The 23,640-nt window shown below is 51.2% G+C and overlaps 2 protein-coding genes across 3 annotated transcripts; one reads left to right on the top strand and one right to left on the bottom strand.

Moving 5' to 3' along the window:
• Positions 1–712: 712 nt before the first annotated feature.
• On the bottom strand, positions 713–10,457 carry UTP11 (UTP11 small subunit processome component). Its single transcript, XM_058553743.1, has 8 exons — positions 10,317–10,457; positions 7,080–7,141; positions 5,520–5,622; positions 5,041–5,154; positions 4,222–4,315; positions 3,991–4,121; positions 2,086–2,196; positions 713–1,370 (listed from the first exon to the last, which is right to left on the bottom strand). The coding sequence occupies exons 1-8, from the start codon at positions 10,377–10,379 to the stop codon at positions 1,287–1,289; spliced, it is 762 nt and encodes a 253-aa protein (XP_058409726.1). The 5' UTR covers positions 10,380–10,457; the 3' UTR covers positions 713–1,286.
• Positions 10,458–15,451: 4,994 nt separating this feature from the next.
• Positions 15,452–23,067, top strand: FHL3 (four and a half LIM domains 3). 2 transcript variants are annotated; one of them, XM_058553742.1, is made up of 6 exons: positions 15,452–15,523; positions 20,221–20,394; positions 20,481–20,655; positions 21,665–21,834; positions 21,959–22,145; positions 22,271–23,067. In XM_058553742.1, the coding sequence occupies exons 2-6, from the start codon at positions 20,239–20,241 to the stop codon at positions 22,423–22,425; spliced, it is 843 nt and encodes a 280-aa protein (XP_058409725.1). In that variant the 5' UTR covers positions 15,452–15,523; positions 20,221–20,238; the 3' UTR covers positions 22,426–23,067. The 2 variants fall into 2 exon arrangements, with proteins under 2 accessions (XP_058409725.1, XP_058409724.1); XM_058553741.1 differs by lacking the exon at positions 15,452–15,523 and adding an exon at positions 15,531–15,607.
• The last annotated feature ends 573 nt before the right edge of the window (positions 23,068–23,640 follow it).

Here is a 23,640-nt window from a genome sequence, read left to right as displayed (position 1 = left end):
TCAGCCCCTCCTCAGAAGGGAATTCACACAGATTGGGAAGCACTTCCTTCCTGAAGGAAAAACTGCTGGCTTCTATTCCTCTGGCCTTTCTTCCTATTTTCCAGGGCCCCCAGATCTGAATCCCACAGGGTAGGGGTGAGGAGTATATCTAAGGCTTTCACTTCAGGCTTTGTACAGGAACCTAGCAGTCATGGGAACTTATTAAATTTTAATGACTTTTTTTTTTGATCTTTAAAATCCACGCACAGCTGTTCCCCCTCCAGGGGTGAGGCGTCAGCAAGCCTCCCAGAAACCTGCTCCTCCCACATTTGCTCTAGGCATGCTCAGTCCTGTCCCGACTGGGCTCAGCCTATCCCTATACGGGCAGGTAAGGGAAGGGCGAGACTCTGGGAAGGGAAGGGAGCCACTGCACACACTCTGAGGTCTGTATCTCCGGAGAGAAGGCCTGTACCAAGCCTGGGAACAGCCCTGGACTCAGGAGTCGGCCAGGAGCGCAGAGGGCAAGGACAGACGCCAGGTCTGTTCTGATTTGAGTTGCATCAATAAATAGGTGCCCCTGTGGGTTCCTAGTTCTAAAGGTTTCTATCTGCAGCTGTGACGTGGAAAAGAAAAAAATTCCTCCTTGGCTACCTTATGAAACCACCTGAATATCCAAGAAAGAAAGAATGGATGAGGGTAAAATCAGTCTACCCACTGGAAGAAACACTATGCAAACATTAAAAGCAATATTTATTTTAATTTTTACTATGAGCATATATTACTTTTTAAAAATTTAATGATGTAACAAAACGGAAAAGAGCTAACGATTTAATAGTAAGCGAAAAAAGTAGGCTATGAAATTGTTTACTATAATTACAACTACAAGACACAAAAACCAGTGCACACCTTCACGAAATGGAGGAAGGGAACCAGAATGCTCACAGTAGCTGTTCACCTCCCCTGCCCTAGCTCCTAGCAGTGTAAGTACGTGATCATTATTTGTTGTTCTTGAATAAGTACTGGGACTAGCGATGAACTCGTTTATTTTCCAAATTTGCTGTAACGAGATTATATAACTTTCATAATGAAAAAAATGTAAGTATATACAAAAAAGACCTATTTCACAACCCAAAAACAGTAAGACGGGGGAAGGGGCTTCAATGTTGTTCATATCAAATGTCAGAGCCACAAAAAATTTTGGTTACAAACAGGAAAACCAGGTCATCTAGACTAATGGAATTTGAAGTTACTGGGAAAAAAAACAGAATTCTTTTCCGTGCGGAATGACAAGGCTTATCTGTAACACTTCAACGTTTTCGACGACTCTGAAATTTGTAAATAGCTGGGGAGTTCACTGTTTCTTTCTTCACCTTTACCTTCCGAGTTTTATCCTAAAAAAGAGTACAAAGGTTACCAGTAAAGAGTAAGAGAGGGTTTTTAAAATAGGAAGGTTAATCGACTACCTTTCTGAAAGCCCCAAATTCAGCCCCTCCCGAAGTTCACAAGAGGCAAAGCCTCACTCTAAGGCATCCCCGATGCAATGAATCCACTTCTCCCTGAGCATCTATAATGGTCCTCGCTGTGGAGAAGTTCTTGGGAAAACTGAGAAAAGTATTCAAATCATTTTTTGTAGGGCTTATTCTCTCATGGAACCCCAGTTGAGAAGGGCAGACCTAAATGATCTGCAAAGCTGAAGAATTTGACATTTAGAAGAATGATAATAATATGAAGGGGGCATCTTATATTCCTTAGCTCTGCTATTTAACTACACGATGTTGTCTATTTTTAAACACCAATGAGTGACACGCACTGTTTTGTTAACCTCTTTAAATGTTACAGATAGCTGCTCATAAGCTATAAAGTTCATATGCTACCCAATCCTACCCTTTGCTGTTCCAAAGCACTGACTAATAAGCCCCTTATTAGCTTCTTAATCAAGGAACATCTCAACACTGTCAGGGTAACAGACACTGGCTCAAACCACTGCCCCTGAGGAGCAGACATTTTCACAGGGGTTGATTTACACACATGAAATCCAGGCTCAGTTAAGACCTTTACAAGGAAGAAAAAAAAAAAGAACGAAAGCCTACGGCTCTCTCTCCTCACCAGAAGATCTTTGCGTGTTTGAATTTTCTGTGCAACAACGAACAATTTCTTCTCGCGCTCAATCCGCTGTGTCAGGCAGTTATACTGCTGCTGCCTCTCTTTAGCGATCCGCTGCAGAAAAACACACACGTTTCCAATAAAACAATTAACAGGATAAAAACAAATAAGAAACTGTTTCTTCATCCGCTTATGCCCAGATGCATAGATGGTTTCATCAATTCCCTCCTTACTCCAGAATCAACGTAACGAGACATTATAAAGTTGTCCATTTTAGGAACATCACATCCTAGAGCCGAACGGAAGCTTGGAGACTTGCCCAGGGACACCCAGTTCACCTGGAGCAGAGTCAGGACTGTCCCGAGAGTCTCACAGATCCCAGGAATCTTTCCACTACTACACTAGGCTGCTTCAACCTTTGTGTGAGCGTCCCGGTTACCTAAGGTGATGCAGGAATGACCCAGTACTGGAAACCCTACACAAAGCGGGTAAAGAAGAATAGAGGGGCCCCCCTGCCATGTGCTGGTGTCTGAGAACTGCAGAACTCAAGAGAGCAGGACTCTTCCAGCAGAAGCTGACCGGAGAATTCTCACTGCTGATGACTCCTTAAGACCAGTGGTCCTTAAACTATGGGGAATCATAAACCTCTGAGACATTGATAAAAACTTTGAATTCTTTCTTGAAATAAACGTACATATGCGTTTGTACAAATTTGTACATACATATATATCCATTTTCACAAAATTTCAGTGTGGGAAGAGGGTGTCCACAGACTTCCTAAAGCCCAAGTTACACACTAAAAATTCCCTTGCAATCCACCCATCAGCAGTCTCTTAATAAAAATAACTTTGCTTTAAACAAAATAATCGAAAGTAACAACACTACTAGACAAAAATGGCAAGATCCCAACCCTCCCATCTTTTCAAAAGGTGTGTTGGTGAACTATTCTACACAGGAGTTTGGAACACCCATCTCTTTAGGGACTACCGCAATACCTGAGAAGTGCCAGTGACACAGCTAATTGAAAACACAACTAACTGACAAACAGGGCTATCACAAGAACACTCGTCATCCGGCTCCTCAGCTGGAAGTGTTATCTACATAGAGGGGAATATTACTGGGCCTCAGACTGAAACAATTCCCCACTTCTAGCACAGTCTCACAGCCGTGGCCTCAGACAGCTTTTGTTTTCACTTTATTGCACAGACTGTCAAATTTATGGGATTACCCAATATAGTCAAACTAATTAGGGGTATTTATATTACTAAAGCAAGTTTAGCTGCCTCTGAGCTAGAGAAACTGCTGTGAAATTAAACATTGGAAGCAAAGCTGATGCGGTGTAAATGATTCAAATCAAAACAGAACAGCTGTCTGCTTGAAACACGTTGACAGCATTTTTTTAAATGAATCAGTCAGAAGTGAGAGTTCAACTCCAGAAGGCTTTGAGAAAAAGCATGTCTTCTGCACAAACCCAGTTACAGTAATGGAAAGCACCATAAGGAAAAGACAATACAAAATTTAGGGTACAAATGCACAATATGAAAGACTTTTTGATATCAAAGGATACCACATCCCTTCATCTTCAGGGTCCCCTCTTTTCTCTGCATTTTAAAACTGCTGGCATCCCTTCAAGCACTGAACGCACAAAGCCCAGGGTCAGAGCTGGGATTCAAAGGCAGATGTAAAGGCCAGCACCTCAGCTCCTGACCACTGTGCCACACAGCCTCCAATGTGAGAAACCAAGGAACCCTCCTCCACTTCCATCCCTATCGTCAAAGCCTCCTTCCTTCCACTTTTCTAAGAGAACTTAAAAGAGTTTTCCACAAAGAATCACAGTAAATACAGAGGCCAAAAAAAGGAAGCTCGATGCCCCTAAACTCAGACCTGAAGAAAAACGGAGAAAATTACCTTAAGTCGAGTCTGATGCGTAACTCCTTTCACTTTCTCCTTCTGCAAGGTCTCTATTCTGGGTCTATTAAAGACTCTGTCGACTAGTTCCGGGGCTGTTCGCAGGTGAGTTGCAATATCAAACTGTTCAACTAAAAGTCAAGACAATCCTTAAGGCACTGTCTGTCTCTAACACCAAACAACACAGACCAATATGCTGGACTGTCCCAGAAACCTTCAAACATTTCATACCTTCCTTTTTGGTGTCAAAAAAGAACACATGCTTATTCTGTTGCTTCCCCTGGAAATCCAGCAGATGGAGCTCTGATTTTAGTCTTTCAATTTTCTAGAATACAGAACATGGTCTCATTTTATATAGAGTTCTTCTAGGTTATCAGAAATAAATGTGCAGAAGTGTAAACTATTTCACATCATTATCAACAGCCAGCAAAGAATTTGTTTCATTCTTTTAAAGGAAAGGACCACTAAAATTAATCGAGCACCAACCACACGTCAGGTACTGGGCTAGGCGTTCTGCAAAGCTCAATCCTTACAACAATCCTTTGACACAGAAATGAGGAAACGGCCTCAGGGAAGTTAATCTGTCCATAACCATGGGGCTAATAATGGCAGAGCCAGAATTCAAAGTCTGTCTCATTCCCGAACTTGAACTCTTTCCACTCCACCATGCTGACTATAATTCTAAATCATTATCACAAGTAAGCATATTTTAATGGGTCAGCCCCGTGGCTTAGCGGTTAAGTGCGCGCACTCCGCTGCTGGCAGCCCGGGGTTCGGATCCCGGGCGCACACGGACGCACCGCTTCTCCGGCCATGCTGAGGCCGCGTCCCACACACAGCAACTAGAAGGATGTGCAGCTATGACATACAACTATCTACTGGGGCTTTGGGGGGAAAATAAATAAATAAATAAAATCTTTAAAAAAAAAAAAAAGCATATTTTAAGACTGTAAATGCCAAAAGAAATCTATTTATAACTTGAAATCGGGGATTTATATTTCTCTTCTTAACCAACACAAACACATGAGAACAAAGAATTTCAGTCGTTACCTTAGCTTCTGCCAGCCTTTTCATTTCTATGTATTTGACATCCTGAGTTCTCATCAGTTTCAGCTGTTCCGGAGTTACCTCTTCCTTAGTCTCCTTAATAACATGAACTCCATCCTAAAATCCAAATTTAAAAGATACATTCCCTGTTAGATTAAAATTATTAGTAAGCTGATGGCATAGTTTGTGGATGGAACAAAGACAATGAAGTGCCATAGGCAACAGCAATCCAACGCACTAGGCCCCCAAGGTGCATGTTCAGTCCAGCAGCTCCGGGCATAAAGACAACTCAGACTCGGGGGCAGAAAGCCATGCTGCTCATGAAGGGGCCGTTTTGCCTTCGATACTGACCGAGAGCACCTGGACCAAGCAGAGAAGGGCTAAATAAAGCCCAAGGATCCGCTCTCTCCATCTCCTCTCCGATGCTCGTTTTCCTTCCTGAGCTGGAGCTCAAAACACCAACTGATCCATTAGGCACCCACCTGGAGTTTCGCCCGGGTCATTTTATAGTAGAATTCATCTGGATTTTTTTCAAGAGCCTTCTTCCGCAGAGTTCTGAGGTATTCCTGCTTTTTCCGGTAGTCACTAAAAAGGAGGTGAAGCAAGGTGCACAGCAAAAAAGAAAAAAAAACCTCACAACGAGCCAGCCTGACAAGCATTTAGAGTTCACAAAAGACGGAACTCAGACAAGCTGAAGCAATGACGAGACGTGCTCCCGTCACTGACGTGGAGCCCGCCTCTGCAGGCCCTCTCCTACCCCAAACCCACCTGAAGGTGACTGTCCCTATCTCACGTTCTAGTGCCATGTATATCATTACAGGAAGAGACCAAACAAAGCACAATTAGAACTCCTTAGACAGGCTTCCGATGCAGGCGTGGGCACCAAGTGACCACGTAAGATTCAGAAACCACACAGTGCAGCGTAGCATAGTGACTAGAATCGTGGACTCCGGAGTCGGACTGTCTGGGTCCAAACCTTGACTCTGCCACTTCTGGCTGAGTAATCTTGGATAAGTTAGTTAACCACTCTGTATCCCAATTTAATCTGTAAAATGGGTATGATAATAATAGTATCCCAGAAGCTTGTTGGGAGGAATAAATGAGCGTAAAAATTGTAAATCTCCTAGAACATCGCCTGGCCCAATAACAGCACTCAATTATTGTTAGCCTTAAAAACTCTGGGACCCAGGGGCCAGCCCGGTGGCGCAAGCGGTTAAGTGCGCACGTTCTGCTGCGGCGGCCCGGGGTTCGCTGGTTCGGATCCCGGGTGCGCACCGACGCACCGCTTGTTAAGCCATGCTGTGGCGGCGTCCCATATAAAGTAGAGGAAGATGGGCATGGATGTTAGCCCAGGGCCAGTCTTCCTCAGCAAAAAAGAGGAGGATTGGCATTGGATGTTAGCTCAGGGCTGGTCCTCCTCACAAAAAAAAAAAAAAAAAAAAACCTCTGGGACCCAGAGCAATCCACTTAATCCATCGCCCTCTGTTCCAGAAGCATAAAAAGGACGTCAGCTGACACCCATGGCTAACAAATAATTATAAAGTATTTTGCAAATAAAGTGCTAAAGAAGAAGAATGGGGATAATTGTTTTATACAACGTTTTCAGAGGTCATCATCACCCACGCTCAGTCTCATGAATCCATCTTTCACATCTCTTCATTCCACACCACACACATGGTGATGTAAGAGACTCAACAACAGGAATTTTACATTATATCGTGTACTTTGAGAAAAGGGAGAGAAAAAAGATCCAGCTTTTGGCTCAAACACCAAGGCAAGGGCAAATCAAAGCCACTGGGAGAAAATGATCTGGAGCAACATAATTAAAAAACTCACAATGCAACTACAGTTACATAAATAACACTCTGTCTAAACAAAGAGAGAAGCTTAGGGTCACAGAAGTGTATGACAGGCTGCCAGAGCTCTGGCCTCTTATCAATGGCAGGAAATTATCCCCTGGTGGACACTCAAGCAATTCAGCTGCAGTGCAGGGAGGTTGTAAGCTTTCTTGGCAGCACTTCTCCCAGAAAGACTGAACTCACTCTGCACGAAGTTTGTAATCTTTCTTTTTCTCCAGCAGGCCCAGATGTTTTCGAAAGCCGGGCTAGAAGACAGAAGAGTAAAAAAAGTGCTTAGTTTCCTCAGCAAACACATACCCAAATCAACATGACACCTGACTTGGGAACACGAGTCTCTGGAGTGCTCAGCAAATCCGTGTCCTTGGAGCCAACTGGCTACCCTGTTCCCGCCCCTCCCCCAACCGGGCTCTGTCTCCAGAGGATCAGAGGGACCACGCACGCACGCGCCAGGGAGGTCACAAGCCCTGCCATAGTAGGTTTCTTGGCCTATTAAGGACAGAGAGAGGCAACAATGACTCGGCACTAAGCAAGCAGTTGCCAGTTGTACTAAAATTACTACAGACTTAATCCAAGGGTTTATAAAATACTATGGAGGGAAAACATAGTAACAGGGAGGCAACTGTGGTAAGGGAGCTAAATTTAGAGCCTGGGGAACTGGGTTCAAATCCAAGCTTTACCTCTTAACAATCTGTGACCTTGGGCAAGTCACTTAACTTCTCTGAGCCGCTGCTTCCTAACTGTAAAATGAGAATAAGGCACCTAGTTGGCATGGTTATCGTGAGGATTAAATGCACCTCTGTAAGTGGTGGTGCCTGCACACAGCTTGGCACATAGCAAGTGGCCAGCATGTGTTTACTGTTATTACCGTACCTTTGGTACAAAGTATGAGAGAAAACCAAGTATGACAGAAAATACTTGCTCTAACACAGAACTTGGATAGCAAGGAAGGTACAGGATTAAATCTTGGTATCATCCTTCTACAAGCTATTGTTTGTTGTGCACTTAATATATGTCAGTGCTAGATGCTTTTGCCTACATCATCATAATAGGCCACACTTTTCAAGCACTTACTTTGTTACAAAGCAATCTGCTATGCTCATTACACCCAATCTCATTTAATCCTCACAACAATCATGGAAAATAGGTAAAGCAGACACTATCGTTATCCCAATTTTCCAGAAGAGGAATGAGGTTTAGAGAACGACTTGCCCAAGAACATGGAACTAGTAAGTAGCAAAGCCAGAACTAGAACGCATTCTATCTGGGGCCACAGTCTGTGCTCTTCTCCATCCCACTAGACTGCATCCTCTTCTCTGAATAATCTCCATGTTTGAGGAAGTACATATACTTCTCTACTGTTTAAACCTGTATAATAATTTGGGTGGGATTTTTAACAGTCATCTTTCTCATCTTATCCTGTGATAAAATGTGATGCAATAAATAACTCAATATTTAAAATAACACCCAAAATCTCTCTGATAATTATTTTAATTATAGCAGACAAAGGGAGGTTGACAGAGAGTGGCGAAAGAAAACTCAAGGGTCCAAAGAGCAACAATACAAGGCAGAAATCTTGAAATCTGTCACGTCCATTTGAATGCACATCTGCGTTACAGAAGGAATCCTGGCACTGCATCTGGAATAGTTCACATAATTACACACACCCCCTCCACACAAAATATCTTCAGTAGCTCCCCTGCTGCCTCAGTGAAGGACCTATTGGACAAAGGCCAAACTCTACCCAAAGCAGGAACACTCTTGTTGTTGTGTTTACCCATCTTTCCAGCATGGCCTTCTCCTCACCTCTCCTATGAAGATTCCTACTCAGATATGGCCGTGTCATGCTCATGGCCAGCTCTGAAAGCCCTCTCTCTTCTGCGCTAATCCAAATCAACTACTTACCACTGTCACCTTGGACACAGTATTCAATCTCTTTAAGCATCAGATTCCTCGTTCGTAAAACGAGGATCACGTCCACCTCACAGGGATGCTATAGGATTACATGAGATAATCCTTGCAAAGCATGTAGGGCTGTGCCCAGCATATAGTAAGTACTCAAAACGTGTCAGCTATTATCACTGCCTTCCAAGTCCAGCAAGTTTCACCGTAACACTTTCTCCCATCATCTCTACTCTTCCCACTCAAGTTCCTTATTTGGCATTTTTTACGTGCGATCTCTCATAAAGTTGCCTCTTTATTCATCTTTTAGTAGTCGTGGATTCAAAACGCTTGGTCTGACTCTTGCCTTCCCCACCTGCCAGCTATAGTAGCTGTATGTCCTTGGACAATTTACTTAACCTAACAGTGCCTTAGTTTCCCCATTTGCAAATGTGAGAAAATAATAGCACCCACTTCCACACACTGTTGAAAGTTAAACGAGACGTTGAGAGTAAAGCATTTTGCACTTTGGCTCTGGCACACAGTAAGCACTTCTAGCTATTATTACTTTTAGATAGGTCCACACATAGCCTCCCAAATCGGGTGGCAAATTGCACTATTGCTCCCAGCACACCACTGAGCACACAGCAAGTGCACAATAAATGTCTGATAAATGCTGTGAAGCAGGTAGACTGAACTGTGGTTAAGAGGCCTTAGTTCTATCCCATTCGTCAGTGACACATATTTAGACACATCCTTCTCCCTCTCTTTCCCATCTGTAAAATGAAATTGGACCAGATATCTCTAAGGGCCTTTCCGAATTGGATATGATGGGATTCCTGAGAGCAGCGGAATGGATCAATTGATTCCGCATATCTGAAACGAATTTCTACTCAACTTCCCCACCAGACACACCTTCCATAGAAGTCCTACAACTGTTTATTTTGCCTGGATTTGTTGTTTCTGACTGGGCAAGTCACTTTTGCTCTCTGGACCTCAGTTTACTCATCTGTGTAATGGGGACAGAAAACACCAACATTACAGGGTAAGACATAAAAAGGAAGCGTACGTGGTAGATCTTCATGGACTACAAAGCCCACATGCAGTGATGACACCAGCTTAATAACACCAATCTCTGCGCTCACAGCCCGCATACGCACCAGGCCGAGCTGAGCATCATTAGATGTGGGTTCCAACGCCAGCCGGCGCACTTACTGGCTGTGTGAGCTTTGACCTCACTTCCTTAGAGATCAAGCACTCTACACAATATCTCATGTAATTACATCTCTGAAACCTTGCAACAGAGCTTTGATTATCGCCAAGGAATGGGGAGCAGCTCGTACTCTTCCTAGAAAAACCCCCTCCTCCCCGCGCCGCGAGGCTCCGCCCCAGCGACGCCGGCGTCACTAGCATATATTTGCATTTATTTACATGCAGCATCTACGTAGGGGAGAGACCAGGACCCGAAGGTGGCGAGGGAGTTGGGGCGAGAGCAGTACACGGGGTCCCCGGCCAGCGTTCGTGGGGCCTGTGCGGTCCTACCTGGCTTCGCTCTCGGTGTTCCCGCTGCCGGGACTTAGCTGCCTTCCGAAAAGCCGCCGCCATCTCTGCTCACGGCCGGACAAGCTCAGTAGACAACGCCAGTTCCGCACGGTCTCAGCCGCCGCGTCCACTGATCCTACCGGAAACAGGCCAAGCCGCCAGATGCTTAGAACCGCCCACTTCCTCGCCACAGCCTATCCGGCGCCTACTTCTCCGGAAATACGCCCTCTAGCAAAGGCGGCCACCACCGGCTGCTTCTGGGAAGTGTAGTTCCCTAGGTCTAGTCTCGTGACTTTACAAGAACCGGGTCTTATTCGTCAGAGCTTGCCCACGTATTGAGACCTCGCCTTCGCGCTCGGCTGCGCGTTGGCACCTGGGCACACGTGGCTGGCGCTGCTGTTAGGCTGAGCTGGGGGTTGGTTTGTGCGCATGCGCAGTCACCTACGACACTGCCCTTGCCGCGTTGACGAGGCGCCTTTAAACCTAAGAGCCATGAGAATTTTACAGTGTACCAGAAAGCACTCTGTGGAGAGGCAAGAGACCTTGAAACCATATCTGGCTCTACCACTTGCTGGCTGTGTGACTTTTGACAGGTCACTTGACTTTCATGAGCATCGTTTTTCTCATCCATAAAAAGAGGATAATAGCATGCACTGCTTGCCTCATAGGGCCATCAACGGGCCCCACAGTTGAATGGAAGAGTCATATCATGACTTAACATCTGTGAAGTTATAAACTTCTGTCCCTCACACCCTCAAGGGAATGGCTGACTGACAGACTGAGTGTCAGAGACAGTATAATGTAATGATTAGGACCAAGAAACATGGAGGTGTGTTACCATCCTAACTGCTACCAGCCAAGGCAGTGAGCTTTGCTGAGCCTCGGTCTCCCCATCTGTAAAATGGAGGTAATGATAATACTATACCCACAGGATTGTTGTGAGGACTAAATGAAATAATATATTTAAAGTGCCTAATGCTGCGTTCACCCCTTAGCAAGTTCACAATCAATTGGAGCTATTATTTTTTTTATTACTAAACCTACCTCTAAGGATAGAGAGAAGGTTGAGCACAGAAGAGCATTCCAGAGGCATTTGGTTTCTTTTCCACCACGTGAAACTAACCTTCAGCAAGTTCTGCAGTTGCACCCATTTCCTATGATAGGGCCCAAAACTCCAGCTGAGGAGCTCTGGGGAAATTCTCTCCTCATTCCCCAGAGGTGCCAGTCCAGGAGACAAGTAGGCACAAAAGTAGCTGAGATCTGCCATGTAAAAAGTTTTTTCCAGGGGCCGGCCCCGTGGCTTAGTGGTTGGGTGCGTGCGCTCTGCTGCTGGCGGCCCGGGTTCGGATCCCAGGCGCGCACTGACACACTGCTTCTCCGGCCATGGTGAGGCTGGCTCCCACATACAGCAACTAGAAGGATGTGCAGCTATGACATAGAGCTATCTACTGGGGCTTTGGGGGAAAAAATAAATAAATAAAATTATTAAAAAAAAAAAAAGTTTTTTCCAGCTTCTGAGTCTGAGCCCAGCCCGACTAGGGCCACGTGCATTAACAAAATTCCATCTCATTTGTCACTTAACCATTGAAAGATAAGACCTTTCATGATCTGGCCCATGCCCACCTTTCCAGCCTCATCTGGATTAAGAAGCCCAGCCATCAAGCAGGGTGACCAGGTGGCAGCCCCAGTCACTCTTGCCACTTTCCCTGAGGAAAGCATTGAGTGAGGGCATACCCAGGAGAAGGCAGCTCTGCACACTGGAGGGCGGAACGTTGGAGTCAGCCCTGGATTTAAATTGGACACCAACCACCTATCAGCTTGTGATTTGGGGCCACATTGTCAAACTCTCTGAGCCTGTGTCCTACTCTGTAAAATGGTGATAATAATGACCACCACCTCCTATGGCTTTTGTGAGGCCTAAAGGAGGTAAGAACTAGCACTTAGCACAGTGCCCTGCATGTAGTTGGCATTTAACCACATGTGAGTTCTCCTTCTACCCCCCACACTCATGCTGTAGAAGTCACTTATTTCATCCTCTGTGCCCACAAACTCATTGCCAGACTTGGGATCACGATGAAAGTGTTTCTGGGCAATCTGAACGTGGGAATCTGCTAAGCCATGAGGCCTGCAGGGGCTCTAGGCAGCCCAACGGGTAAGAGTGAGCAATATACCCAGAGAAGGAAGGAAGTTTTCACACTGGAGGAAGGAGGGCTTGTGGTTACAAGCATCGGAGAGTGATTCAGCACCCAGAGGAAACCATGAGAGGCCTGTGAGTTGTCACCCAGGGCCTCCTTTTGAAAACTCTTTCGAGGTGAGAGAACAGTTGGAAGCCCCCTTCCACCACAAGCTAAGGAAGGGTGTATGGGGACCTCCTGGTGGGTGAAGGGATAATCAGATCCCACTTACTCAAGGCCAGTCATCCAGCACTTAGTCTTTGCTTCCAGCCCCGCCTCAGACACACCTGTTCCTGGAGAGGGGGGAGGAGTGACAGGGAACAGGAACAGGGAGTCCATGTGGCTGATCCCTAGACCTCTCTGGGGCACGTCCTCTGGGGTCAACGGAAATAGAGCAAGCAGGGAAATGTGAGCCCACTGGGGAGCTAAAGACACAGGCCCTGCCCTACACCAGTCTCCCTCCCCCACGCTGGGCCACATCAGAATTCTCCTAACTTTCTCTGGCCTCCAGACTCCAAGTGCAATAGCAGAAGCTTAACACTTGACCCTGAAAGGGGGGAGGTAGGGAGGGAGAGTCCCACGTGTTGAATACCTACTGTGTGCTCTCATCAGTCCTCACAAGAATGCTGGGAGACAGGAGTCCACCACCCTTTTTTTTTTTTTAATTATAATTGTCCTCACTTCTGTTCACTTTGATTATTTTCTTTCTTTTTTTTTTTTTTTTCCTGCTAAAGAAGATTCGCCATGAGCTAACATCTGTTGCCGATCTTCCTCTTTTTGTATGTGGGTCGCCATCACAGCACGGCCACTGACAGATGAGTGGTGTTAAGTCCACACCCAGGAACCGAACCCGGGCCGCAGAAGTGGAGTGTGCCGAACTTAACCACTAGGCCACCAGGGCTGGCCCAAGGGGTCAACCACTCTTAACAGATGAGGAGACTGAAGGTTAAAGAGGTGAACTGACTACAGAGGCTGTAGAGCATAATGGTTAAGCTCTTTTTTTGGCCTAAGGAGCTTTGACATTTGTTTGTCTGGATTTGAATCTAGGCTTTGCCATTATTAGCTGTCACCCTTGGCCGTTACTTACTCTCTGTGCGCCTCCATTTTCTCATCCTTAAAATGGGGATTAAAAATACATATTTCATAAAGTCATTGGATAATCAAGTGCATTAATATATGTAAAGTGCTTAGACAGGGACTGGTGCAAAGTAAGAATTCAGGAAATAATTGGCTCTTACTAAGGCTGTTCAGCAAATTTAAGCTGTGAGTAAAAACCAGAGACCCTAACTCTACTTTGGTCCAGCACCTTCCTTGCTCACTCATAACCCCTCTCTTTCTGAAGGCTGCTCACCTTTGCCCTCCCCTCGCCCCAGAGCGGACCCCTTCTTGCCATCTACTCCCACCAGAGTCTTCCCTGCGCTTCCCAGGGCTAGGAGCTCACAGGATGGCTGCTCACTCCCTGGACTCCAGATAGTGGGTGCCTGTGGTCCAAACTGGGGGGTGGGGGTCCAAACTAAAGTAGTGCCTGCTATTCATTCATTCATCAGATATTTGTTATGTACCAGACATTGGAGTAGGTACTGGACATGTGGTGGTGAACAGGAAGGACCCAGTCGCTGCCCTCATGGCACTTACAGTTTAGGGAGCTGCAACAACCATTATAAACAAGCAGTTAGTTACTTTGAAAGGAAACTTGGCCTCTAGGGTGACTTTGGACCTGGGAAGGCAGCATGTGATTCAGAGATGGGAGGAGGGTGCTCAGGAGTTCCAGCCTGGGATGGACTGACACTCTGCTCTGAGAGCGTGGCTAGACCCAGTCTGGGGGATGGGAGAGCCTCTGTGGGCCCCTGAATCTCTACTCTAGACTCAGAGGTTATTTCCAGGGTTAGTTTGTTTTGCAAACAGCACAGTAGAGCCTCCTCCTACACCCCCCCCCCCCCCCCCCCCCCCCCCCCGCTTCCAGATCGAGGCTATTTATTCCTAGTGACAAGCCTGAGGATCCCAAGGGGGCTGGCCTCAAGGACCTGGAGGGGGCCTGTGTCCCTGGCAGGCGCCAGTCCTCCCTCCCAGGCACGGGGAGGAAGCCAGAGGGTTGGAAAATGTAGAGGTGGGGGAGGAGGGGTTCCCTCCACTTCCCTCCACCACCCCTGCAACACCCCATCCATACACACACACACTCCTCACACCCCTCCCTAAGAAGCCCAAAAATCATGGGGCCAAGGATTAGGGTGTCCCCTGGGCCTTAAAGGTCAAAACTATTCCTGGGCACAGTGGAAATGAGGCAGGACTTCTCTGTCCAAGGATGCAGCTGGAGGTGAGGAGGTGGTTACTTCTGTTTGCCACTCAGAATTGTAGAATAAAGCCCTTTGAAGGTCAAGGCCCTATGGGAGGGAGAGGGGTCCTCTCTTCACTCTGTGTTTCCAGAGAACACCTTGGTCCCCATGACAGGGCCATGACAGTAGAGTCAAAACCACCCCCTCCTCCAGGCTGGATAAGGCCTCCTTTACAAACTCGGGCTGAGTGTGACCCCTGGGGGTAGAATGGGGGGGTGGGGGCACGAAGAGGGCATGAGGACCCTCTGTTCTCAAATAGACCTTGGTCGGCTGGGTCCTGTACCCCTTGCCTGAAACGAATACAGCAGTCTCCCGCTTGCAGCTGTGGGGGGAAGGGGGAGAGGGGAGGGAGAGAGGACGGCAAAAGCTGCAGGGAGGGAACAGGGGCGGGGTCCTGGCCGCCCAGGAAGGTTGGGAGAGCCAGGTTAGGCTGGGCTGGAGCGGGGAGGCTGGGGCGGGCTCCAGTCTAAACGGGAGGTGGGGGCGGGGGCTGGCCCCCGGCCTCCGGGATGGGGGGCCGGGGGCGGGGTCCGCACCCTGAGGGCAGGGGCGGCCGGGGGCGGGGTCCGGGCGGGGCGGGCTCCCGCGCTCACTTCCTCGGGGAGGGGTTGGGGCCGGGCTCCCAGTCGCCCACACAGTCCGTGTGCAGCCTGCAGCCTCGCCGGCAGCTCGTCCGGCCCCCGCTTGGCCCGGCCCGCAGGTAGGAGCCGCCCAGGGACGCGGCCCCGGGGTCCCCGCCCCACCCGCGCGAGCGCCTCGCCCCGCTCCTGCCGCCCGCGTCGAGGTGAGCTCCCCGCCGACCCCGGCTCCGAATCCCAGCGCCCGGCCCCCGCCCTCGGGCCGGGGAGGGAGTGGCGGCGGCCCCCGCCCGCTGCCCCCCGCCCGGGGCCGGCCGCGGGCGCCGGGATCACGCTGAGCCCCAGAGGGCGCCCCCCGGACCGCACCGCTGCCCGTCGCCCGGCGGGGCGGGGGCTGCTTCGAGAGTGGGGCGGAGGAGGGGGCCAAGTTTGAAATGGAAAAGCCAGAGTCGAGAGAGAGTCTGGGAGGGTTCGAGAAACTGAGGCTCCCAGAAAGCCCAGAGGAGCGAGAACCCGAGACAGGGAAAGAAGGGACGACAGGCTTCGAGTGGTAGCTGCAGAGATACCCGAAAACGGGGACAGAAACTTGGCCGTACACTCCCCAAGAGACAGACCGAGGCATAGGGACGGACCCAGGTTTTGTGGAGCATTTTAAGAAAAAGCATACAGTGACGCCAGTGAACACGTCCTAGGATGCTTCCCAGGGCCTTCGAGGGTCCTGGGCAAGTGAGGGGCCCTGAAGCCTAAGCTTCCTTAGCCTCGTGGTGAATCAGGCTCTGTGAGGCCTTTGGAGACATTCAGAGACTGGAGACAGACTCTCGGGCATAGAGATGCTGTTGAGTGGTAGAGAAGGGGGGTGGGGTGGGGACCAAGACATTCCGCCCCATAGAGACACTGAGAGGCAGACTTGGGTGTTCAGAGGTAGAAATCCAGAGGTGGGCTGTTGGGAGATAGCCAGTCAGAGGTACAGAGACACCCACAGCGTAGAGACATCTGCTGAAGTGTGCAGGATACAGAGACGTGCTGAGGACCAGAGCTAGACTCAAAAGACAGAGGTTAATGGAGGCGCACTGACAGCTTCCAAGACAGACCCTGAGATGAGGGCTGTGGAGGCAAGGATGTGGGGAAACGGAAACTCTGGGCCCACTGAGTCCCCATGAGGAGAGGACCTGAGACAGTAAGATTGCAGTCAAGGAGGAGCCCCACGTGTGTACCAAGACAACCCCAACTTATTTTTAAACTCAAATCTTGGACGTGCTGCTTCAGCCCTGGGAGACCTGGGGTGAATGAACTGTTCCTCTCCTGTCCCCAGAGCAGCTGCTGGATCCTGCTTCCCATCCCCCTTCCCCTAAACTGCTCCAAATCCCAGGCCCCATGGGGGGAGGGGAGGGGAGAGTGGAGAGTTTGGGGTTGGTGCCTGGTGGCAGGGGATGGGGGGGGGGATTTGGATTTCTCCCCTGAAGTCTCCTGTCGACTCCTGGGACCTGGGGGAGGGGTCTGTTCTGATCCTGACTCACAGCTGTGGGGCCTGGCCAGGGTCCTCCTGGACAGTGGGAAGTGGAGGGGGGCAAAAGGGTTGAGCAGTTGGCATGGGTAATTGGAAAGGCTTCTGGGTGTCTTCCAATCGCAGGGCTGGCAGCTGGGGAGAAGAGCCAGGCTCCTGTGCTAGTGATGTCACCCAACATCTCCTTTCCCCCTGCTCTTAAATGGTGACCACCCCCTCCACCACCACTGCAGCATTTCTAGGGAAAGAGAGACAGGAAAGGACTCCAGGCTGGGAAGCAGGGGACCTGGGCTCTCTGATATCTGCGTGACCTTGGGCATGCCCCTGCCCTGTCCCTAGCTTCTGTGCTCAGCTGTACAATGGAGATAATATACTGTCCTGCCGGCCTTTTGTGAGATCTGATGAGACGGTGGGTGGGAATGCACTTTCTGAGAGGCAAAGCAGCATGCAGGTGTGTACACCTGTGTACCTGTGTGAGGGGCCTCACAGTTATGCTCACTGAAGTCAGGCTGGCCCATCTGGTCTCAGCGAACCCCATGGCCTGGGCCTCTTCAGTACCCCCAGCAGAACTAGGGGGTTCCCTCTTTGTTCTCTCCCTGGGCCTACACTGAGAATGTCCATGTCAAATGCCAGGGCAGCTCCCTGACCCAGGCCTGGCTGAGAAACTGTTGTCTGACCCCAATATGAATGAGGGGCTGATAGTAAAAACACTAATAGCTACTATTTACTGACAACTTACTATCTGCCAAGCGCTTTCCAAGTATTATCTCATTTAAGCCTGACAACTACCTTAGGAGGTAGTATTAGATGGGAAAATAGGCTCAGAGAGCTTAAGTGATTTGCCCAAGATCGCCCAGCTTTATATTTACCAGCTTGAGCGTCTACACACCACATGCCCACAGCCATTTATCCCACTAGTCTGAGCTCTAGGAGGTGCCAAATGTGTGTGTCTAAGTCAGGTGTAGGAGTGTGTGTGTGTGTGTGTGTTGGTGGGGGCAGGGGCTGGGAGCCATCTGGCAGACTGAGCAGTCTCCCCTCACCCCACCACCAGCCATGAAGGAATACAAGACTGGCTCCCTCCAGTCCCCCAGCCTTGCCAGGGATAGGGGGAGGGGCGGGGGATGGGCAGAGACAGGTGGGCCTTGATAGTGCCCTTCACTCTGTCCTCACTAGAGCCCAGCTGGACAGACTAGGGGGACTAGGGGATTCTGGGAAGGAAACAAGCCACGCCCATACCCTATTTGGGGTGCCCCTGTCCCAGAGTGGTGACTGCCTCCCAGGGGGCGGACCCAGGGCTAGCCTGGGCCTGGGAAGGTGGCGGCTGCTTTGAGCCAAGCCAGGAAGGAAGGAAAAGGCCCAGGGCACTCCTGGATGGACACATGGCCACACTCCACCTGTGCGGCCCCCTGCTGCCCAGTGGCTGACAGCCCAGGCAATCCTTAGATGTTGGGCCAGAGGAAACCCCGGGCCTGAGTGGCAGGGAGCGGACTGAGAAGGAGGGGTACCCTCCACCTTACAGCATAGCCGCCACCCCCAGAAGTCCCTGCACTGAAGACCCCAGCTGCTGGGGCCTCACGCCCTGGCCTGGGGTATGAACTGAGTGTCCTCCCATTGTATGGAAGGACAGCTGCGAGCTTGAGAGCTGTCCCTTCAGAAGAGCCAGGCCGTCCGGGCTTGGGGCGTCTGCTGGCGCCTGGAGTCTGAACTCCAAGCCAGAGCAACGCTTGTTGGTGAGAATTTCCCACTGGGGGTGGCTGAAACACAGAGGACTTTTCCTTCAACTTGAGCCAGGGCAGGCTCTGGGGACTGCCATTATTGGGGTCTGACGCAAGGGGAGTGGGTTGGTGGGCTCCTTTCTGCTCCCCAGGCTCATCTGCAGCTGGGAGAACATCCCTTTCCTTTAGGTCCTGGTGGTTCCTTTCCACCCACCCTGGGATCCCGTCCTTAGAGAGCAGGCTTCATGATGGAGGAGGCTGGGGGTGGGGAGCTCTGAATTTGGGGCTAGAGACTAGAATCAGGGGCAGCAGAAGGGACTCGGAACCCCACTTCCCCCCCCCCCCCACGCCCCACGCTCCTGTTCCAGAGGCAGCTGTGTGGATGACCTCATCCCGCAAACATGCTTTGTTCCTGAGAAAATGGAAAGTGTCTGAGGTTTGGTGGGGGGTGGGTGTCTGCAGCAGCAGCTCTCAGGGCTCCCCCCTGCCTGACTCCCCACCCAAGAGGGGGCCTGCGTGGGGATAAAATGTCTTCAGTGGCTCCCACTCACTCACCCTTCACTCCCCCTGCCCCAAACCCCTAGAAATCTGGAAAAGCTGGGGAGAAGCTTCTCTCCCAGAGGCAGGGGGAGGGAAATAATGACCCAGGGGATGGCAAGATCCTGGGGCTTTGCCAGTCGCTGCCAGGAGTGATGCCAGGAGTGATGCTCAGCAGGAGATGGCAGAGGGGAGCACACGGCATGGTCTCCAGTTCCCCTCTCCCTCCCCAAGCATCTCATTTCCCCTTTTTCCCCTGTTGCTGGCAAAACCTGACATCTGGCCATCTGTGCTACCACAGCTGCTGCAGATGTTGCAAGCCAAGGCTGCCCAGGCTGGTGTGACCAGAGACCCAGTGGGGGGTAGAGGGGGATGAGGGCAGAGGGTCCAGCTGGGGAAGCTTCGCTGTGTCCAGCTTGCAGGATTTCCTTCCTGCTTAAACCTAGGCAGAGCCTCTGAAGTCCTTGTTGCTGGGCCGATTGTCCTGGGAGGGGAGGTCCGATTCTCCCATCAGGCCTCTTCCATCTCTACCGTTCATGGGCCCAGCATCCCTCTAACATTCCACTGTTTCCTGGATCAGGAAGGGAGCAGGAACAGCCCATTCTCATCCCTAAGCTCCCCACTCCAGAGCTCTGGGTGTATCTCGGGGGTCCTTTCCCGGGAGTCGGGAGAGGGTGGGAGTGCTGTTCATATGAGACGGGGGGTGGCTCCCTGCCCCTGCTCTTGCCCCCTTGGGGACAGTAAGGGACAGTGGAGACTAAACTCAGACTGGGGCAGGAAATGAGTCACTGACCCAGGAAAAGCCCCCTCCCCCCCAGATCTGCCTGAGCCCAGATAAGAAAACAACTTCTGCTTCCTGATTTTTTTCCTGACCCCCTTCCACCCCCACTGTTAAATACAGAAATAAACATGCAGGACTCCTGGGTTTCCAGAAGCACCCCTTCCCCATCGCCACCCGCTCTGACCTGGCATTTCCTGTGCCTGGTCTGTTGCTTTTTTTAATGCAAAGGGCTATGCCACAGCCCCTCTGGGTGACAACCACCCCACCTTGTGCCCCTAACAGGGCTCACTGACAGCCACCATGAGCGAGACCTTCGACTGTGCAAAATGCAGCGAGTCGCTGTATGGCCGCAAATACATCCAGACAGATGACGGCCCCTACTGTGTGCCCTGCTATGACAACACCTTCGCCAACACCTGCGCTGAGTGCCAGCAGCTTATTGGGCATGACTCGAGGGTAAGCACCGGACCAGACAAGGCAGGGAGGGGTGGAGGCTAGTGGGAGGGGCAAAGATGCCAGTGCCCCTGCTGTCCTCCCCGCAGGAGCTGTTCTACGAAGACCGCCACTTCCACGAGGGCTGCTTCCGCTGCTGCCGCTGCCAGCGCTCCCTAGCCGATGAGCCCTTCACCTGCCAGGACAGCGAGCTGCTCTGCAATGACTGTTACTGCAGTGCCTTCTCCTCGCAGTGCTCCGCCTGTGGGGAGACCGTCATGCCTGGTACGTGCCCAGGCTCATTGTGTGGGGGACTGGCATGCCGGGCATCTGTGTAGGGTTCTTGCATGTGCAAGGGACTGGCACATCTGTCTGATACACACACGGAGGCTTGGTATAGTAAAGACCCACACATGCGGCATGTGCCTGGAAATTTAGTGTATGCAGGATCTCTTGTGCCTGAATGCTCTTGGGAGCTTAGCATGCACAGGCAGTGGCATACCCAGGTATACACATGAGAGCTTAGCATGTGCAGGAACTGACAAGCTTGGTACATTCCTGAGGGTTTAGTGTGTGCTGGACCAGTAGGCCTGGTTTACACCATGAGTTTACCACGTACAGGCAGACTGACATGCTTGAGACACACCTGGGGGCTCAGCGTGTATGCAGACCTGCATGTTTGGTACATGTAGGAGCTAAGAGTCTGCTGAGACTGTCATGCTTGTACATTGGAGGTTGCTGTGTGCAGATAGATAAACAGAGGGCTTAACATGTGTGGAAACCTGCGTGCCTAATAGATATGTGAGGATTTAGACCATGTGAATGGCATAATTAGGGTATGTGAAGGCTTAGCAGCTACTGAATCCATCATGTCCAGGGCATTAGGACTTTGTGTGGGCAGAGACTTGCTTGCCCAGTATATGTGGGGTCTTTGTATGTGTGCTAAAACCATTATGTCTGGTGTATAAAGGCTTTGCAAATACTGAGACAGCATGCCTGTGACACAGAGGCCTGGTGTGTGCTGAGATAGTCGTCTCTTGTGCATATGGGGACTTCACATATGCTAAACCCTCATGTTTAGTTTATGGGGGCCTAGCACTTCCTCAGCCAGCATGTCCAGGGTTTGGGGGGGGGTTAGCATGTGCAATATGTGTGCTGGGGGTCCTGCTGCATGTGCATGGACACCACCCTGCTCAGGCTATGGGAGCAGCGGGGACTCTCCTGGGAGGGTAGCAGAGGGTGGCACTTGGGAGCTTGGGACACAGCCTCTGAGTGGGACCCCTGTTCCCCGCAGGGTCCCGGAAGCTGGAGTATGGAGGCCAGACGTGGCACGAGCACTGCTTCCTGTGCAGCGGCTGTGAGCAGCCGCTGGGGTCCCGTTCCTTTGTGCCCGACAAGGGCGCTCACTACTGCGTGCCCTGCTATGAGAACAAGTTTGCTCCTCGCTGCGCCCGCTGCAGCAAGGTGGGGGCGGGGCCCGCAGGGTGGGGGTGCTGATCGCCACCTCACTCAGAGGTGGAGGCGAGCAAGGCTCTGTTGTGGGGCGGGAATCCCCACTCCCCACTACTGACAGATGCTGCCCCCACAGACGCTGACACAGGGTGGTGTGACATACCGTGACCAGCCCTGGCATCGAGAATGCCTGGTCTGCACTGGGTGCCAGACACCCCTGGCAGGGCAGCAGTTCACCTCCCGGGATGATGATCCCTACTGCGTGGCCTGTTTTGGAGAACTCTTTGCACCCAAGTGCAGCAGCTGCAAGCGCCCCATCACAGGTGGGACAAGGGTCCAAGGACTGAGTGGGTGGGGGCAAGCAAGGAAGTGGCATCTGGTATTGGGTGAGGCTGAGGGGCAGGACTGCCCTCTAGATCTGCAGAGCTAACCTCCAGCCTCCCTCCAGGACTCGGCGGAGGCAAGTATGTGTCCTTTGAAGACCGCCACTGGCACCACAGCTGCTTCTCCTGCGCCCGCTGCTCCACCTCTCTGGTGGGCCAGGGCTTCGTGCCCGACGGAGACCAAGTGCTATGCCAGGGCTGCAGCCAGGCGGGGCCCTGAGTCTGGGCCCCAGGCCCTCCCAAACCAGGGCTCCAGGACTAAGGCTCCTTTTCCAAACCATCTCTGGGATCCAGCCCCTCCCCAAATTGGGGCTCCCCCTGGGCTCCAGGATTCAGCCTCCCTACTCCAACATCCCCCAAACTGGTACTCCCTGACCCAGGGCCCCCAAACCTGGGCTCCTCTGGAGCCTCTGTGATTCAAATCCCCTCCCCAAGCCTGGACTCCAGGACTCAGCCCTCTCCTCTACAGTCTGGGTTCCCAGACCAAACCCCCTCCCCAAATCAGGGCTCTAGACCCCCAGCCCTCCAAACCTGGACTCTGGGACCCAGGCCCCCTTCAATCTAGACTTCTCTCCCAAGACTGTAGGTCTCCTATGGGTGCCTGAGCAGTCCTGCAAGGTGGACTATCCTCAGGCTTGACCCTCCCCACCCCATCCCACCTCTGTCCCCAGGGCTGGGGCTGTCTGGGCAGCAGAATGGGTTCACTGGTTAGGGGGCCCTAGGGTACAGGGTTTTGCCCAGCCCGTGTCCTATGAGTGTTTTCTGATTTCATTTCAGTTTCATCTTGCCCGGAGATGGGCAGAGGGGTGGGATCGGCTCACCCCCTTCCAGATTCTGCAATAAAGCAGTGTGAGGAAGTGAAGGCCTGTATGTGTGTGTTTGCGGATGGAGGGGGAAGGAAGGTTTCTTCGCAGACGGAGGGACTCTGAGGATCGTGGGAAATCTCGCCCGAGAAAGGGGATCTCCACTGCTGTCACTGTCCCTCTCACGCTAAGCCTACCTTCCCCCTGCTGGCGGAGGGCGTTTTCCTCCATATGGGGAAGGGAGGGGTTTGAGAGAGGCTCTGGACCGGAGCGGGGGTGGCGGTGGGTTCCCAGGTCTGGTACAAATCGCCCCCCTCCCCTAACAGCCCTTCCCAAATCCCGCAGAGCACCGGGTGCGGATGCCCAGCCTGGACCCAGACCCTCGGCCCCCTTCCCCCTCTTCCCGAGGATTAGCGGAGGCGGCCCGGGATCCGCTCGAGGCCGCACGTTTTTTGCCAAAAAAGGCAAGGATGCAGCTGCACGCGCCGCGGGAACATCTGGATCCGATTCCCGGCATGAATGGGTCATGGCCCCGCCCCCCCGTGATTCAAGGGCGGAGGCGGGAATGAGCGAGGGGGGCTGCCCCCCAAAGTGGGGAGATGGGGCGGAGCGCTGCTCCCCTCACCCAGCGT

Source organism: Diceros bicornis, chromosome 13 (genome assembly GCF_020826845.1).
Source record: "Diceros bicornis minor isolate mBicDic1 chromosome 13, mDicBic1.mat.cur, whole genome shotgun sequence".
Lineage (NCBI taxonomy): Eukaryota > Metazoa > Chordata > Mammalia > Perissodactyla > Rhinocerotidae > Diceros > Diceros bicornis.
The sequence above is the reverse complement of the archived record's forward strand: the minus strand, read 5'-3'. Positions and strand labels throughout refer to the sequence as shown.

Coding starts and splice junctions, on each gene's coding strand:
- UTP11 (XM_058553743.1), bottom strand. CDS start 10,379: ATGGCGGCGGCTTTTCGGAAGGCAGCTAAGTCCCGGCAGCGGGAACAC. Junction 4,122..4,221: donor TTTTGACACCAAAAAGGAAG/GTATGAAATGTT, acceptor CTTGACTTTTAG/TTGAACAGTTTGATATTGCA. Junction 2,197..3,990: donor CGCATCAGACTCGACTTAAG/GTAATTTTCTCC, acceptor GTTTTTCTGCAG/CGGATCGCTAAAGAGAGGCA.
- FHL3 (XM_058553742.1), top strand. CDS start 20,239: ATGAGCGAGACCTTCGACTGTGCAAAATGCAGCGAGTCGCTGTATGGC. Junction 20,656..21,664: donor TGGGGAGACCGTCATGCCTG/GTACGTGCCCAG, acceptor TGTTCCCCGCAG/GGTCCCGGAAGCTGGAGTAT. Junction 21,835..21,958: donor GCTGCGCCCGCTGCAGCAAG/GTGGGGGCGGGG, acceptor CTGCCCCCACAG/ACGCTGACACAGGGTGGTGT.